Here is a 15,012-nt window from a genome sequence, read left to right on the forward strand (position 1 = left end):
TTCTATCCGTAGAAACAGGAGACCAAAGAAAAACAGCGGAAAAATTCCACTTTCTCTCTTTTAGGAAAAAAAAACGCGGAAAACAGCCGCCCACAGACCACTGAGTCAGCTCGTTTCCACGTTCTCTCATGCCTAACACCATGCTTTCCTTCAAACATTTGCTGGTATTATCATAATATTGTCTCATTAAATTCCTTTATTTATTATATCATTATTATTTCCACTTTTCAAGTTTTGTTTTTGAACTTGACAAATCTTTATTATATATACAGAAAAAAAAAAATCTAACAAAAATTGTCCAAAGGATCTTCCTTTTCAAACACCCATTTCTACGTGGTCTGCAGTCACCCACCTTGTACAATTCTCTGGGGCATTGAAATTTTGATTTTTCTGCCCTTTTACTTCACCTATAAAAAGGGGTTGGCTTTTGTTTTCTCAAACAAAAAGCCTAAAGTTTGTTTCTTCAGTTCTGTCCATTTTTTCTTTGTTTCACAGAGACCGGTGTTGGGTGGAGAAGAAAGAAGGTGTTTATTATTGCTGAGAACGATGATGAACGGTGGTAATTTAGTGGATAACGATTCAGCTGTTGCTGGTGGTGTTGAGGATATGTATGGTGAGGATATTGCCACCACGGGTCAGCCTGTTACCCCTTGGACCGTCTCTGTTGCTAGGTGATGCTTTATGTTTTATAATATAATATTCAGTTTGAATTACTTGTTATAATTTGTTGTTCAATGTTCATACATTAATTATAGATCTAAAGAAATCTAAATGTTGTTCATCTGAATACTAAATAGTTGAAAGATCATAGCTTTATCGATCTTTGCAGATAATGACAAAAGTTAAATCTTCTACCATATTTCTCATTATTGTTATATTTTCTACAGGATTGCAAATTGCATCATACAATTTGGGAGCTTAATAAAATTTTCATAAATTTTTGGATTTTAATGAGAGTTCTTTAAAAAAAATTAGGGTTTAATTAATATTTTCTAAAAATTTCAAGAGAAAAATAAAAAAATTTCAAATTTTCATTTGGAGGGGGGAAGGCGGCCTAGGCCACCATAATGGTCCGCCTCTGGCATCATATATGACGTATAAAACAATATATCTGTCATTGTGGTTTGCATCTAATTTTGTTGCAATAATTTCAATGTTGGTATATATATATATGATGTGTTTGGTTTTAATGTTGTATGACTTAGTACTTGCAAACTAAGCAAAGTGTTTGCTTGTAACATAAATAGAAAAGCTACTTTTGTTTGTGCCATTTTATACCGGCTATACCATATACAAGCTTCTCCATTGTTTTGAAGTTTCATATTGGTAATCTTTCAACTCATCTTAGATCTTTCTGAATGTTGTTGCAGTGGATATACCTTAATGCGAGACCCACGTCACAACAAAGGTCTTGCCTTCACCGAGAGAGAGAGAGATGCTCACTACCTACGCGGTCTTCTTCCGCCAATTGTTCTCAGTCAAGAGCTTCAAGAGAAGAGGATAATGCATATGCTTCGCCAATATAAAGTTCCTTTGCAACGATACATGGCTATGATGGATCTTCAGGTACTTGTTCATGCTTGCATATGCTGTTTTTAGCATGTTTTTCGTTTCAAACTGATGTTCTATTTTCCATTTTCCAGGAGAGGAATGAACGACTTTTCTACAAGCTTCTCATCGATAATGTGGAGGAACTGCTCCCGGTTGTTTACACTCCAACGGTTGGTGAGGCTTGCCAAAAGTATGGGAGCATTTTCAGGCGCCCTCAGGGTCTTTACATCAGTTTGAAAGAGAAGTATGTGTTTGATTATGTCCTTTGTATGTATTCCTTTTATGTTTTGCTGTTGAACTTGCATAACAATAACTAAGCATCACATTCTATCAGGGGGAAGATTCTTGAAGTATTGAAAAACTGGCCCGAGAGAAGCGTCCAAGTTATTGTTGTCACCGATGGCGAGAGAATTTTGGGACTTGGAGATCTTGGTTGTCAGGTAATTTGATATTTGTATCGGCGCTGTGAGTTGAAACTGTGACCATATCTCCCTGTCTGTCTAGTAGATCAACTTAACAAACTTCAACATTATGCTTGTTTCAGGGGATGGGTATACCTGTAGGAAAACTTTCTCTGTACACAGCTCTTGGAGGAGTCCGTCCTTCTGCGGTAAGCATTGCTTAAACCACCTCGTTTCGTGATTGCTTTTCTTTGTTTCTTTTCTCGTTTTCCCCCAACGGATGAGTTTGTAATGAAAACGGGGTCACGGTAAATGCCATAGTAGTCTCTTAATCGCATATATGGTGTTGGTTCAAGTTTCTATACGGTTCGTCTTTCTGTAGCTTAACCAAATAGGATGATTTCCTGCAGTGCTTGCCTATTACTATTGATGTCGGGACAAACAACGAGAAGTTGTTAAACAACGAGTTTTACATCGGCCTCAGGCAAAGGAGGGCCACTGGACAGGTTTGGTCTTTGTTTCTATATGTTTATATCCAGTCATACATAAAAATAACATTTTTATGCCATAAATGTATTTATTTATCTGAAATACTTACTGGATTTCCATGGTGTAGGAATATGCTGAACTTCTCCATGAGTTCATGTCTGCAGTTAAGCAGAATTATGGGGAGAAAGTCCTAATACAGGTAATTATCGGTTCACACTCGTTTAGCCATTTACTTCTGGACTTTTACATCCTCAATTCTCTGAATCAGTACTGTTTCAGTTTGAAGATTTTGCAAACCACAATGCATTCGAGCTGTTGGCAAGATATAGATCTAGTCATCTCGTTTTCAACGACGACATACAGGTACTATTCTCTAACTAGATTCTCCTCTTCTTTCTGATGTTAAAATTATAATTAGAGGGACGGGTCCCTATCAGCCCCTAATTCCACCACTAACTAAGACCTCTATATAGCTTGAGGCGCAAAAACAAGCGCTCACCCCTGTAAACCGAGGCACAACCATATAAATATAAATATATATGTAAAATGTATATAAAAACATATAATTAATAAGTATTAATTAATTAGTAAAAGAAAGATAAATTTTAATCGTTGTTCAATAATTATTAGGATAGTAATTACACTCCCTTGTAGTCCTAAAGAATTGTAATGCTTTAGGCGTATTTAGCTGACAAAGTGTAATTACAATGTAATTCCTTGTATCATGTTTCGTAATTTCACAGTTACATAATTTATATTTACAAGTTGTAATTACATATGGTGCAAGAAAACTCTTTTTGATTTGCATAATTACTATTAGCATTGATTGTATAATATTTGAGTTCAGATGTCTAAATAGTGTACAACTTTAATTATAAAATTTACATAAACTTAATTTTGAAAAACTTATGTTAGGTTAAATTCCTTTTTATAATATGTAAATTAAATCAAAAATAATATAAATTTTATAATATATAATATTTATAAAAAAATTATAAATTGTCCAAAACTTTCATAACACTTTCTATAAATAATATAATTTTTCCATAACTTTAGAAAATTATTTTTTATGAATAAGTACATTATTTTCATAATATATAGCATGAACACATAAATAAGTTATGTTCATACTTGGCCATAATTTTTATAAATAAATATATTATAACACTTTTATAACATGCCATAACTTTAGAAATTTTTATGATTTAAATGATATATTTTTGTTAGAACGGTATAAAATACACATTATTTTTATAATATAATTTTTATGACTTGTAAAAATATTTTTAAAATTTAAATTTGGGTGTAATTAGCTGTGTAATAACTCTAATTCTCATTCTCTCCTTAATCTAATTGCACTCGATTTGGTAGAGCCTACAATTAGAATAGTTATCCAAACATTTTATCTGTATGTAATCACGTTCAATTACATTCAAATCTAATTACTAAGTGGCTTTCCCAACACTATAAAATAAAACACCATAAGAGCGAAATTAAATATATCGTCAGAAACTAGCTCTAAATTTCCTAAAAATGAATAAACAGAAGAATGAAACAGCTCTTTAGCGAGGCGTGCTTTTTTTGCGCCTGGCTTTGCAACAAAGGCACCCAAAACTAGGCGCCCGCCTGATTGAAGTCACGTCACCTTGAGGTGGCTGAGGCAGTAATGGCCATTTGCGCTGCGCCTTAGCACCCAGGCGCTCGCTTTAACATCAGTGCTTCTTTCTTCCCTTAATGATGGTAACCTTTTGGTTTCTTATTTGGAAACACTTCCGTAATGGCAGGGTACCGCATCTGTGGTGCTGGCTGGGCTTCTTGCAGCCCTGAAATTACTCGGTGGAACCCTCGCTGACCATAGGTTTTTGTTCCTTGGTGCCGGAGAGGTAAGGCTCGATTAACACATTTTCAATAAGGAAACTGAACTTTTCTAGACCATATTTGTTATAAAGAGAGAAAACCTATTCTACGTACTGATAGTCTTAAAAGTGTTTTCTTTTCGGGTGTTGATAGGCTGGAACCGGTATAGCTGAGCTCATTGCTCTTGAGATGTCAAAGCAGGTAAGAGGTTGCTTTATTTTTCTTATGACAAGGATTCGTTCTCTTGGGTTTATGCCTAAACATGTACTGTTTCTTGACAGACTGGAAATCCAATCGAAGAGAACCGCAAGAAGATTTGGCTTGTAGACTCAAAGGTACTGCGAATCTCGTCTAAAAGATGCTTAGATCTTCTTTCAAAATCGGCTTATTTGTGTCTACCATTTCTCACTGTGATGAGTCTGAACCGTATGGCAGGGGTTGATTGTCGACTCTCGTAAGCATTCACTTCAACACTTCAAGAAACCTTGGGCTCATGAGCATGAACCTGTCAGCAAACTCGTAGATGCTGTCAAGGTGAGCAACTTTGTCTTAAATTAGTTACGATTCAAGAAAGAACAGTTTCATATACGTACATATATATATGCATGCATACATGTATATATATATATTTCCCTCTCACGTTTCTCTTGATTAATCAGGCAATCAAACCAACGGTCTTGATCGGGACATCTGGGGTCGGAAAACAATTTACAAGGGAGGTTGTTGAGGCTATGGCATCCATCAATGAGGTTCTTTATCTCTTTCTTCCTTTCTTTCTAACTATATATCTATGTACAACATGTATGTGTGCATGCATGTCAACATTATCTCAACCGAAGAGTTTTGTACTAACCCCAACGGTTGACTTGCAGAAACCTCTTATTATGGCTCTATCGAACCCTACCTCGCAAGCTGAATGTACAGCAGAAGAAGCATATACATGGAGTGAGGTATATGACAACAGTTTTCTTCTACGTCCTTTAAGCTCGGATGCTTTATATCATGATATAGCTCGGAAGTTTTTACCGATTGCAGGTAAAATTAGTCTTAAAAGAAACTTGTTCTTACCATTTTCTTTTTCAATCATCAGGGTCGTGCAATCTTTGCCAGTGGAAGCCCATTTGACCCCTTTGAATACGATGGCAAAGTCTTTGTTCCCGGCCAGGTACTATCATCGGTCCCTCAAGCATTTTTGAAGTTCGAAATGTAGTTCCTAAAACTAACCGTAACATCTCTGTGTTCAATTTAAATTTAGGCAAACAATGCTTACATTTTCCCTGGTTTCGGTTTGGGAGTGATAATGTCTGGTGCAATTCGTGTACATGACGATATGCTTTTGACAGCCTGTAAGTGCATCAAGCCACCTTATATGGTTTACCATTGGTTATCTTTCTGGTCAAACAAATGGACTTAAACTGGTTTTCTTATTCATGACAGCGGAAGCTTTGGCAGCACAAGTGACAGAGGAACACTTCAAAAAGGGACTAATTTACCCACCATTCTCCGATATCAGAAAGATTTCAGCCAACATTGCTGCTAAGGTTGCTGCCAAGGCATATGAACTCGGTAAGTCCGTAACCATATCCATTTCTGTAACATGTTCGGGCATGGTACCAAGATTTGATCCTCCAAAATATATATCTTTGTCAGACATATGCTCGTATCTGATACTTATGTTGTTGGAACGTGTAACAGGGCTGGCATCTCACCTTCCTCAGCCCGAAGATCTGGTTAAATATGCGGAGAGCTGCATGTACAGCCCTGTCTATAGAAGCTACCGTTGATAGTCAAATATTTTTTGATGTTGGTCTAATAAACTCCTCTCCAGTTTCCCACACCTTAGCCTCTTCTCAATCAGATTTTTTGTTTATTTTCTTTGTTGTTTATCTGTCTGGTTTTTTCATTTTTTTTCCTTGTAATTTGGGGTTCATTGCATAGTTATGGGTAGGATCTATTGATTTTATTTTATTTTCCCTTTCCATGGAAACTGTTGTGAGATACTGTTATCAATATATGAAATGAAGCACGGCATTATTCAGTCTTACGGTGACCGCCAAACCATTCATTTTTTTTAAGATGGTATTTGTTCACTTATAATTATGTATTTTATTATTAATATAATTTTAAAAATTAATGTAATTCCTTTTGTAAAAAAATAGTTATTAATAAGAACATAATACAAATACTCACTTATGAAAAATCATGGTGTGAGCGAAAAGTACGTAAAAGTTTATGTGAAAGTGAAACTTTGGTCTACGCTCAAATCTCATGGCGTAAATTATTATTGATTTAATAAATAATATTTTTAGAAAAACATTCTCACGATAATATAACTTCCTTAGATGGTAAATAAATAAATAAATAAAACCATGTTTTTAACTAAGGAATGTGTTCAACTCAATAAGGAGTTTAAAGAGCAGTATAGATAACCATTTTTATTTAAAAAAGCACTAGTAACAGTAAGAGTAATTTTATTTTATATTTTAAAAGGTAAATTACTTTTATACCGTTTCTAATATAGTACCCGTCTCTTTTTATAAATTTGACTTATTTTTCCTTTTATCACACTGAGTTGTGATTTTAATATAGCATAGAAGATATATTGGCTAGAGTTTACACAGAATGCCACAAATTGTAGCTGAAACCTGATGTCTGATGTTTTATTTAGCAAGGCAAGGCTACATTCCATACAAAATACTGCTCCCAGGTTATATACTATATACAAAAGTAACACAGTATAAGCTCTTACGGTCTATGAAGTTGCAAAGTAGTTTGAGAAAAGTTTAGGATGTATTCGAGAATATACGGATTCTATCGCATTTCATCCTTAACTTGAGAACTCCTTATACCCCAAAACGATTTAGGCTTCAACTTTTCATTTGTTGCAGTGAAAAGCCACCCCATTTGGACGTCACATGATGCGCAGTTTATGATCGTCCATGCATACCTGTGTATCACAGCACTGAAGTTAATATTGGTTTAAATAGATTTGTCGATTGGGGAGAGAGTTGGTTTTGGGTCTAGTCAATTCAAAATTTAAAATTTTCAGGTCAATTTGGTTTGGATCAGAATCAAGTTTGGGATTTTTGGATTCAGATCATTCGGGTTTGAGGCGCAGGCCATTACGAGTTCAGGCTATGATCATTTCGAGTTCAGGTTATTTCAAGTTCTCAAGTTGTTGACCTTCTATGGCCTCCCTCCTACAAAGTTCCAACAACTATTACATGCACCAATACAAGTTTGTTGTGATGGAGTAAATACTCACTTGCTACATGTACACTAGAAAATATAAACTAGGAATGATATAATGAATATCATGAATGCCAGATCTGAATCAATCACTCTGCTCTTGGCAACTCTATCAATATGGCATGTTTCTAGCCCTATTGTTTTTGGTTACTAACCGAAGCTATTCTAAGGGATTGTTTTTCCAGCTTGAATCTAAATAAAAGTTGATTATCCCATAAGGAAACATCACCGCTCTTGCTAATAGGACATTGAAAATCTCAACCTTCCTATTAAACCCCAAGGCAAATATGATAATCCAATATGTCATGAAAAGGTGTCCAACTATCCATGGTATTTAGCTTAAATGTGATTGGCTAAATGCTAGTCCTTGAGAAAGAGAGTTGAAGAACATACCCAGGAAACCAGCTGTACTCTTCATGTGGTCGGCCGCTGGTAACTAAGCCCTTCGCTTTTCGGAAAGTCATTACCTCATGAACATAGCCGTATGAGTTAACATAGGCACCCATAGGACCATCAGTAGACATCACCAACATATCACTGCGCCTGGCAATTACAGTCTGAAGGGGAAAAAAATCTGGTAAAGACAGAGACCATAGGAATGCATGCCATGCTTTAAGGACAGGAGGGAGCATGCAACCGTATGATGAGGGTATTCATACACAATAGAAAGTAGTACCTTACAGATCTTGCATCGAACACGATCAAGCCTTTCAAGTAACTCAATTTCCCGGCGCAGTCTATATGAAACACCATCAATTTCCAGAAGCTCCTGCCTTGTAGGGTCAGAGATGGGGATTTTACTTGCAATATAAAAAGATAAAAGATCAGGCTTCTTCACAAAACCATCCATGCTTGGAGTCCCGACTATTTGTTTCCACATATCTGCAAAATTAGCATATCAAACATTTAAGTTTTAACATCGTTCAGACATGAGAGCAAGACAAGACCAAAAGGAAACAACAAATAAGCAACCTATTACCAAATATGAAGAGAATTTTTGCTAAATAATGCCATAGTATGTTTGTGTATATAAGTTATTTTTATTATTTTTTCCAATGTATCACAGAACAAAGAACTTTCATTACAAGCACACCAAGTACGAGGCAATACTCCCAACAAATGACCAAAATGAGTTGCCTTAAATTAAATTCTAAAATCTGCCATGTACCAAAAATCACATGTAATTACTTCGGCAAAAATTCTCTGTAAGAGAGTTGACCTTATACTAAATACCAGACAAGAAAAAAAATTATATTTTCATGAATTACTAACATAGAAAAATCTTTAAAGTATACAAAGTGAATGAGGATGTGGCAAAAGAGCATAGGAAAACAACCAAAATCAAATAAGAGATACCTGCTGCCTTTTGAGCAAGACAAAATGAGTCGTACATACGATATACCCAAACGGGCGCGAATGCTCTTGACAATGTACTTGAAAGATGAGACCTTGGTTCTGCCACTTTTCGAGCCATGGACTTGGTCCCAATTCCCAAGTCAGAATTTCTAACCTCTTTCTTATGGCCAGAAGGTGAAGAACCTAAGAAGGTAGAATCAGTGTCACATGGACTTCCTGATTGGCTGTCTGACTCAGATAATTTATTGTCGTCAGCACTACTTGTCGACTCATCCGTCCTATCAGAATCATAGCAGGCACCGATTGCAGACTGATGAATTCTCCGCTCTGTTTGAGTAAGTTCATTCTCAAAGCTTTCCTCTGAATTTGCTTCTGAATCATTTTCATCATTTCTCCCTCCATGTGATAAAGCATTTAAAGATAGGATCTGTTGGCCTTGCAGATTATTTAACGGTACCAATTTTGCATATGCATCTCGAGGGGTTCTAAATGGTATATCTTCCTCAATAATCTGTATCTCTCCAAAAGGCTTAAAAGAATGGAAAATTACAGCAAATCAGCATTCTACCGCACAAGCACTGACAATAAAGATATTTGAGAATATTTTCAAAAAAAATTGCTTTCTTACTGCTCCTTCTGCATCAATCCAACAGCGTTTCAAACAAAACCGCTGTTGGCCACGAGTAACCACATTAATAGAACCATCCTCCACTGGACGATATTGCCGAATCTGTAAATGAAGATTAAAATACTTAAGTAAAAATATTACAAAACAACTGCAGTCAAGCTTAAAATCATTATGAAATGAGAGTGGAACTTACAAGGTACTCATAAGAGTAGGTACAACACATACACACACATAATCTGACCACAATTTTCTCAGGTCCAGGATTGGCAATAACTTTTTCCCACACCTACTTATTTCCACCTATACCTAAACAAGTTCACTGTTCAAATCATGAATAACCTTTTTGGCTTTTTCTTTGTGAATATCTCTCGTGTGTGGGAAAACGGGGTTGTTTCCTCAAACATTTAACAACTCTTTACACAATGCTATAAGTTGTAAGCAATAAAATGTCATAAAATTGTAAAATACACATTAAAGGCCTATCAACCAGAAAATATAAACAAACAACAGCTTTCAGCATGTATACCTCTGCGGTTGTCCCTACTTTTGCTAGCCTTAATGGTCCATCATTAGAGTCTCTGTAACCACGGACCTGGATAAGGTTCAAATCTTGTTTCATTGTACAAGAATAAAAGATAAAAAGAAAGATATCAATATGCTGAAAATTAATATGGAGAAGATATGAGTTCACCTACCACCCCCATGGTGTAGGGAGCATCAGCCTGGGTCATTGCTCTGTTAACAGCAGCTACAAAGTTCGGTTCAATAACTCTAAGTGGAAGTGTGGCCTCGGGGAACAGGACTACCCCTGGTAAATATTATAAAGAAAGGGTTTAAATTCTTTAATATGTTAATACAAATATGAAGATGAAAACATCCAGAGACTAATATGAAACCACGTGATCCAAAAACTGACCATCAGAGACCGGTAAATAAATCAGACTTGTGTACAACGTTTCTGAAGCCACTCTAACAAGTGGCATACAAGTCAAAAGTTCAATAAATAAGTCAAACATCTAATGCTCCTAAAGTTCTTTGATTTTACTAACAAACAATAACACACAAACCATGATGAATCAATACCCTCCAGAACCAAAATTTATGAACATGTACAATCACAAACTCGGAAACAAAAAATACATTGCATACGAGTATAAATACCTTCAAGATAGAACAAAGGAAGGTTCAAAACGGCACCGCCGTCCCAAAAAGCAGATCTGTGTCGCGTATCATCAACCTCTGCCATGCGAGTTTGATAAAGTAAATCTCAAACTGTTCAGATAAGATAAGACTAACCAAAAAACTTAATGCTGATAAGTATAGATTATATATAATTACCGCCGAGATATGAATGTAAGGAAGTCAAGTGGGTATTGAAAGTAAAGTGATCAGGTGAAACAACGCCACTGCAATATAGAACAACGAAGTTACAAACTATTATAAACCGCAGCAATCGGATGAATAAATTATTGATTTCAACTACCGCTTTTCAACACTGAGTGCTTGAAATTTTAAATAAAAAAGAACCAAAAAGAAAAAGAAATCGAAATGTCAACAACAATAATCCTAAATTTAACGATGAAAAAGAAACCGAACCAAAATGTGGAAGAGAAAGGAAAATTGTAAAATGATTAGGGTAATTACGTGGCATCGCGATCATCGTCGGAGGATTCGAGAAGACTTTCGACTTCTTCGATCTGTAACTCTTCGTCGTCGAGCTCCAGAATCTGTTGGATCTGTCGCCTCTCAACTTCGTCTTCCATTTTCTTCTTTGGAGTGTTCCAGTTTTTTTTTCCCTTTAGGGTTATGTTCCAAAATGAAAGATTTAGGAATTATGGTTGTTTTATTTTGCCCCGCGCCATTTGGCAAAATGAAGTCCTTGCGTTTCATGAACGAAGTTTCACTTACCACTTAAACAAATTAGGAAAATTATCCCAAAAGTCATTCACCTAATAGTAAATTTACATATTAATCACTCAATGTCAAAAAATTACAAATTAATCACTGATCTATTTGAGAGTTTTAAAGTTTTAGGGATCTTTATTCATAGTTGTATTTTGGCCATCATTCCACTCCTACTCCGAAGAAAATATACATCAAACCAAAGCTTTTTTCTTCCTTATTCAATTTTATAGCTTAAATTTTCATAAAATGATTTAAAACTCCGTTGATTTAAACTTAAATCCTAACAGAAAAGCTCTTCAATCTCCATCCACTATTGTCGAATGACCAATGGACTTCGATATATTCCTCTTATCAGTATGCTTTTTTAATATTTTATCGGTTAAATCAATTGAATGCCACATATCACGGAGGCAACACACATTAAAAAATCTCTTCTTTTTTTTCAATTTCTTCAATGATTGCGTGATAATGGTAAGATATTACACTAGTGTAGCACACTAGTTAGGCAACATAATTTTTTTTATACAATACTTAAAATTATCCATGACCTTTTCCCAACTCTTAAATAGGAAGATAAACACACGTCAAACGTCCGAATCCACATTCTCCTACATTAAAAACATCGATATCAACTGAGCTAAAATTTAGTTGGCATTTTAATAAATACTATTGAACCAATATTGTTCTAAAAATAATATTATCATTTTTATATTATTTTAATAAAAATCCCCTAATCAAAAATTTTCACATTCTCTCATACTCAAATATTATTTTAATAAGATTGAATCAACTGAAAACGACTATTCTAATGGTTCAACCAATTCAATATAATCATATTTTGTAAAATTTTAAATAAAAACTAAATTTGAAAAACGAAAAACCTATGGTAAAATCGATTTTGTCTATATTTTAGATTAAAAATAATGAGCTCGAACTCATTAAACCCAGAATTTGGAATTTTCCCCCAGTCGTCCAAGCCCATTAATGAAAACTCATTATAAATTTCGTAGGGTTTCACAAAATTAAAACAAAGATAGAGTAGCAGACCTTTTAAGTTCCTTTAGATCATGTTTTGATTTGCCCTTTTTCTTAAATAAATTTAAATTTGTTAATCAAGTTTTAGCTTGGCGGTGACTAGACTATGCATGTTGGCTTAAAATTTGAGAGAATTTAGACAAAATGAGTTTAAATAAAAAAAAAGATTTATTTAAAATATAGTCCAGGCTTGAGCTTGAACATTCAAAACCCAAGCTCGGACCAGTCTATTTTTAAGTTTATAATATTTTATATTATGTAATTTATAACACATAAAAAAATAAATATATAATATTATTCTAATGTAAACATTAAAATAATGTTAAGGTGACTATATAAAAAATTTAAATAAATAAATAAAAATTTATTTTAAGCTTATATTTTGCATCAGGCTAAACTTTGACAAGTATAAAGTATGTTAATATCATATTTAAGCCCAACCCATGAACACCTCTGATAGGCCCATTATTACGGCAGGAGCCATGAAGATGTAAGTTTGAGCGCATTTAAACGTATTATCCTTCTAATTTAAGGGCTGTGGACATAGGTAAAAGTAGACATTGTATAAAAAAACAACAAAATTAAATTTTATGATATATTTTATTTGAAAGCAATAATTTTAAAATTTTAAATCAAAATAAAATTGAACTTAAAAACTAGTATGATATCCACGTGAATCATTATCTCAACTCGTAAATGATTATATATGTTGCTAAATCCATTAATTTTAGAGAAAATATTCAGTATATTATCAATGGAATTTAAAAATTTACAAATAAAATTGGATTGATGACAAGTGTATATAATATATAGTAAAAAATTAATATATATAAGAAAATAGGACATGTGACAAATTTATAACACCGCTTGTAAAATTAAAAGAGTACGCTACCAATTTACCAAATACTCATTCATTAATTTTAACTTCTTATGTGTTAATTTTCATGAATTAAAGTCTTTTATAATTAATATTTTCATTTTGATTGAAAAATAACTTAATTACATATATTTGTAGAATAATTTATATTTGAGGGTAATTTACATCTTAGATTAATTTAAGAGTAATTAATTGATACATCAGTGCAATTTTAGACTCACAAGCGAGTTGAAGGTGTGAAAAGTGACATATTTATTTATATAATTTTTTTACTACATCATATAATACAATTGTCAAACATTTAACCCGTTTATGGAATCTAAAAGGTTCCACCGATAATATATCAAACTTTTTTCCTTAATTTAACCAATTTACATCATTCAACTTTAATTATTAATAAAAACAACTCGTTTATAGTAGGCATAAATATCAAATTTACACATAAACTTTGACTAAATGTGCAATTTGATACATGAATTTTAATTTGATGCAATTATACACATGAAACTTTAAATTGGTTAATTGCACACATAAAATTTTGATTTTGGTTCAACTATACACAGTTTCAAAAATAACTACATTCATTTATTTTTATGGTTGATAAATATAATTATTTGTATATACAATACATAAATATATAGTGATGTTGCATCGATAACTATACTGATGATTTGTATAAACTAAATAAAAAATTATATTTCATGTATATAATTATACAAAACCTAAATACATATATCACATTATATATTTAATCAATGTTTATCCTTTTATATAATGTCAACAACATAATATTTAATTGCCATTTTAGATAAAATTTTAAAGCTTATATCAAACCTGTAGACTTGGGCTGAACAGTCCACTCCAACGATTGGGCTTGAATAAAAGTTTCTATTTTCACATCCGTTTGGTCACTCGGTCAACTCAATTTAACAAATAATAAAATAATTTTAATTTTTAAATTTAATTATAAATTTATGAAACGAAGAAATTTATATTATATGAGTTTTTATTTATATTAGCAAGGTAATTGCATAAATATACATCATGACTATACTCTATACTTATATAATGTATGTGTTTAATTGAGTCGGTGTCACGTATAATCGGATTTTTACTCTTTTGTTAAATTTATCAAAACATCCTTACTTTAACAAATCAATAAATATTAATTCAATGGTATTTTTCATTTTATATAAAATTAAGAAAAAGATGAACTCAAAACACCAAACATTAACTTTCACCACTTTACCATTACCTACCATTTCAACGAAAGTAATATTTAGTTTTACGCCAACTCTTAATAAATATATGGATAATTACTTGGCACATGTACTTTAAAAAGTGATAATGTCACATTTAGTATCTATACATTCATAAAATGTTCAATGTGGTACATGTACTTTGAAAATATTCAATGTGATATTTTTATTATGGTACCTATACTTTCATAAAGTATCCAATGTGGTACATATACTTTGAAAATATCTAATGTGGTATATGAACTATCAACATGTGTTTTATTATGGTATTTGATGGTAACACCGTTAACAAATTGTTAAACCAACTAATGGAAATTTGACACGTAAAATTTTATTTTTCCAAATCATCAAGTATAAATAGAGAAACATAACATTATATGAAAAACTAAATAAAAAAACAATTAT

General features: G+C 33.1%; 2 protein-coding genes across 2 annotated transcripts; one reads left to right on the top strand and one right to left on the bottom strand.

The window, feature by feature from the left end:
• Nucleotides 1-6,342, top strand: LOC105762242 (NADP-dependent malic enzyme). Its single transcript, XM_012580144.2, has 19 exons — nt 1-164; nt 496-671; nt 1,371-1,566; nt 1,644-1,795; nt 1,886-1,991; nt 2,096-2,161; nt 2,363-2,458; nt 2,569-2,640; nt 2,721-2,804; nt 4,226-4,324; nt 4,452-4,499; nt 4,580-4,633; nt 4,734-4,832; nt 4,958-5,047; nt 5,171-5,248; nt 5,389-5,463; nt 5,554-5,644; nt 5,736-5,864; nt 5,994-6,342. The coding sequence occupies exons 1-19, from the start codon at nt 129-131 to the stop codon at nt 6,080-6,082; spliced, it is 1,836 nt and encodes a 611-aa protein (XP_012435598.1). The 5' UTR covers nt 1-128; the 3' UTR covers nt 6,083-6,342.
• Nucleotides 6,343-6,930: 588 nt separating this feature from the next.
• Nucleotides 6,931-11,387, bottom strand: LOC105762176 (uncharacterized). The gene is made up of 10 exons (XM_012580093.2): nt 11,176-11,387; nt 10,870-10,937; nt 10,693-10,770; nt 10,227-10,339; nt 10,058-10,123; nt 9,532-9,633; nt 8,904-9,432; nt 8,224-8,429; nt 7,941-8,104; nt 6,931-7,245 (listed from the first exon to the last, which is right to left on the bottom strand). Exons 1-10 carry the CDS (start codon nt 11,292-11,294, stop codon nt 7,110-7,112), a joined length of 1,581 nt encoding a protein of 526 aa, XP_012435547.2. The 5' UTR covers nt 11,295-11,387; the 3' UTR covers nt 6,931-7,109.
• Between the last annotated feature and the right edge of the window lie 3,625 nt (nt 11,388-15,012).

Source organism: Gossypium raimondii, chromosome 7 (genome assembly GCF_025698545.1).
Source record: "Gossypium raimondii isolate GPD5lz chromosome 7, ASM2569854v1, whole genome shotgun sequence".
NCBI lineage: Eukaryota > Viridiplantae > Streptophyta > Magnoliopsida > Malvales > Malvaceae > Gossypium > Gossypium raimondii.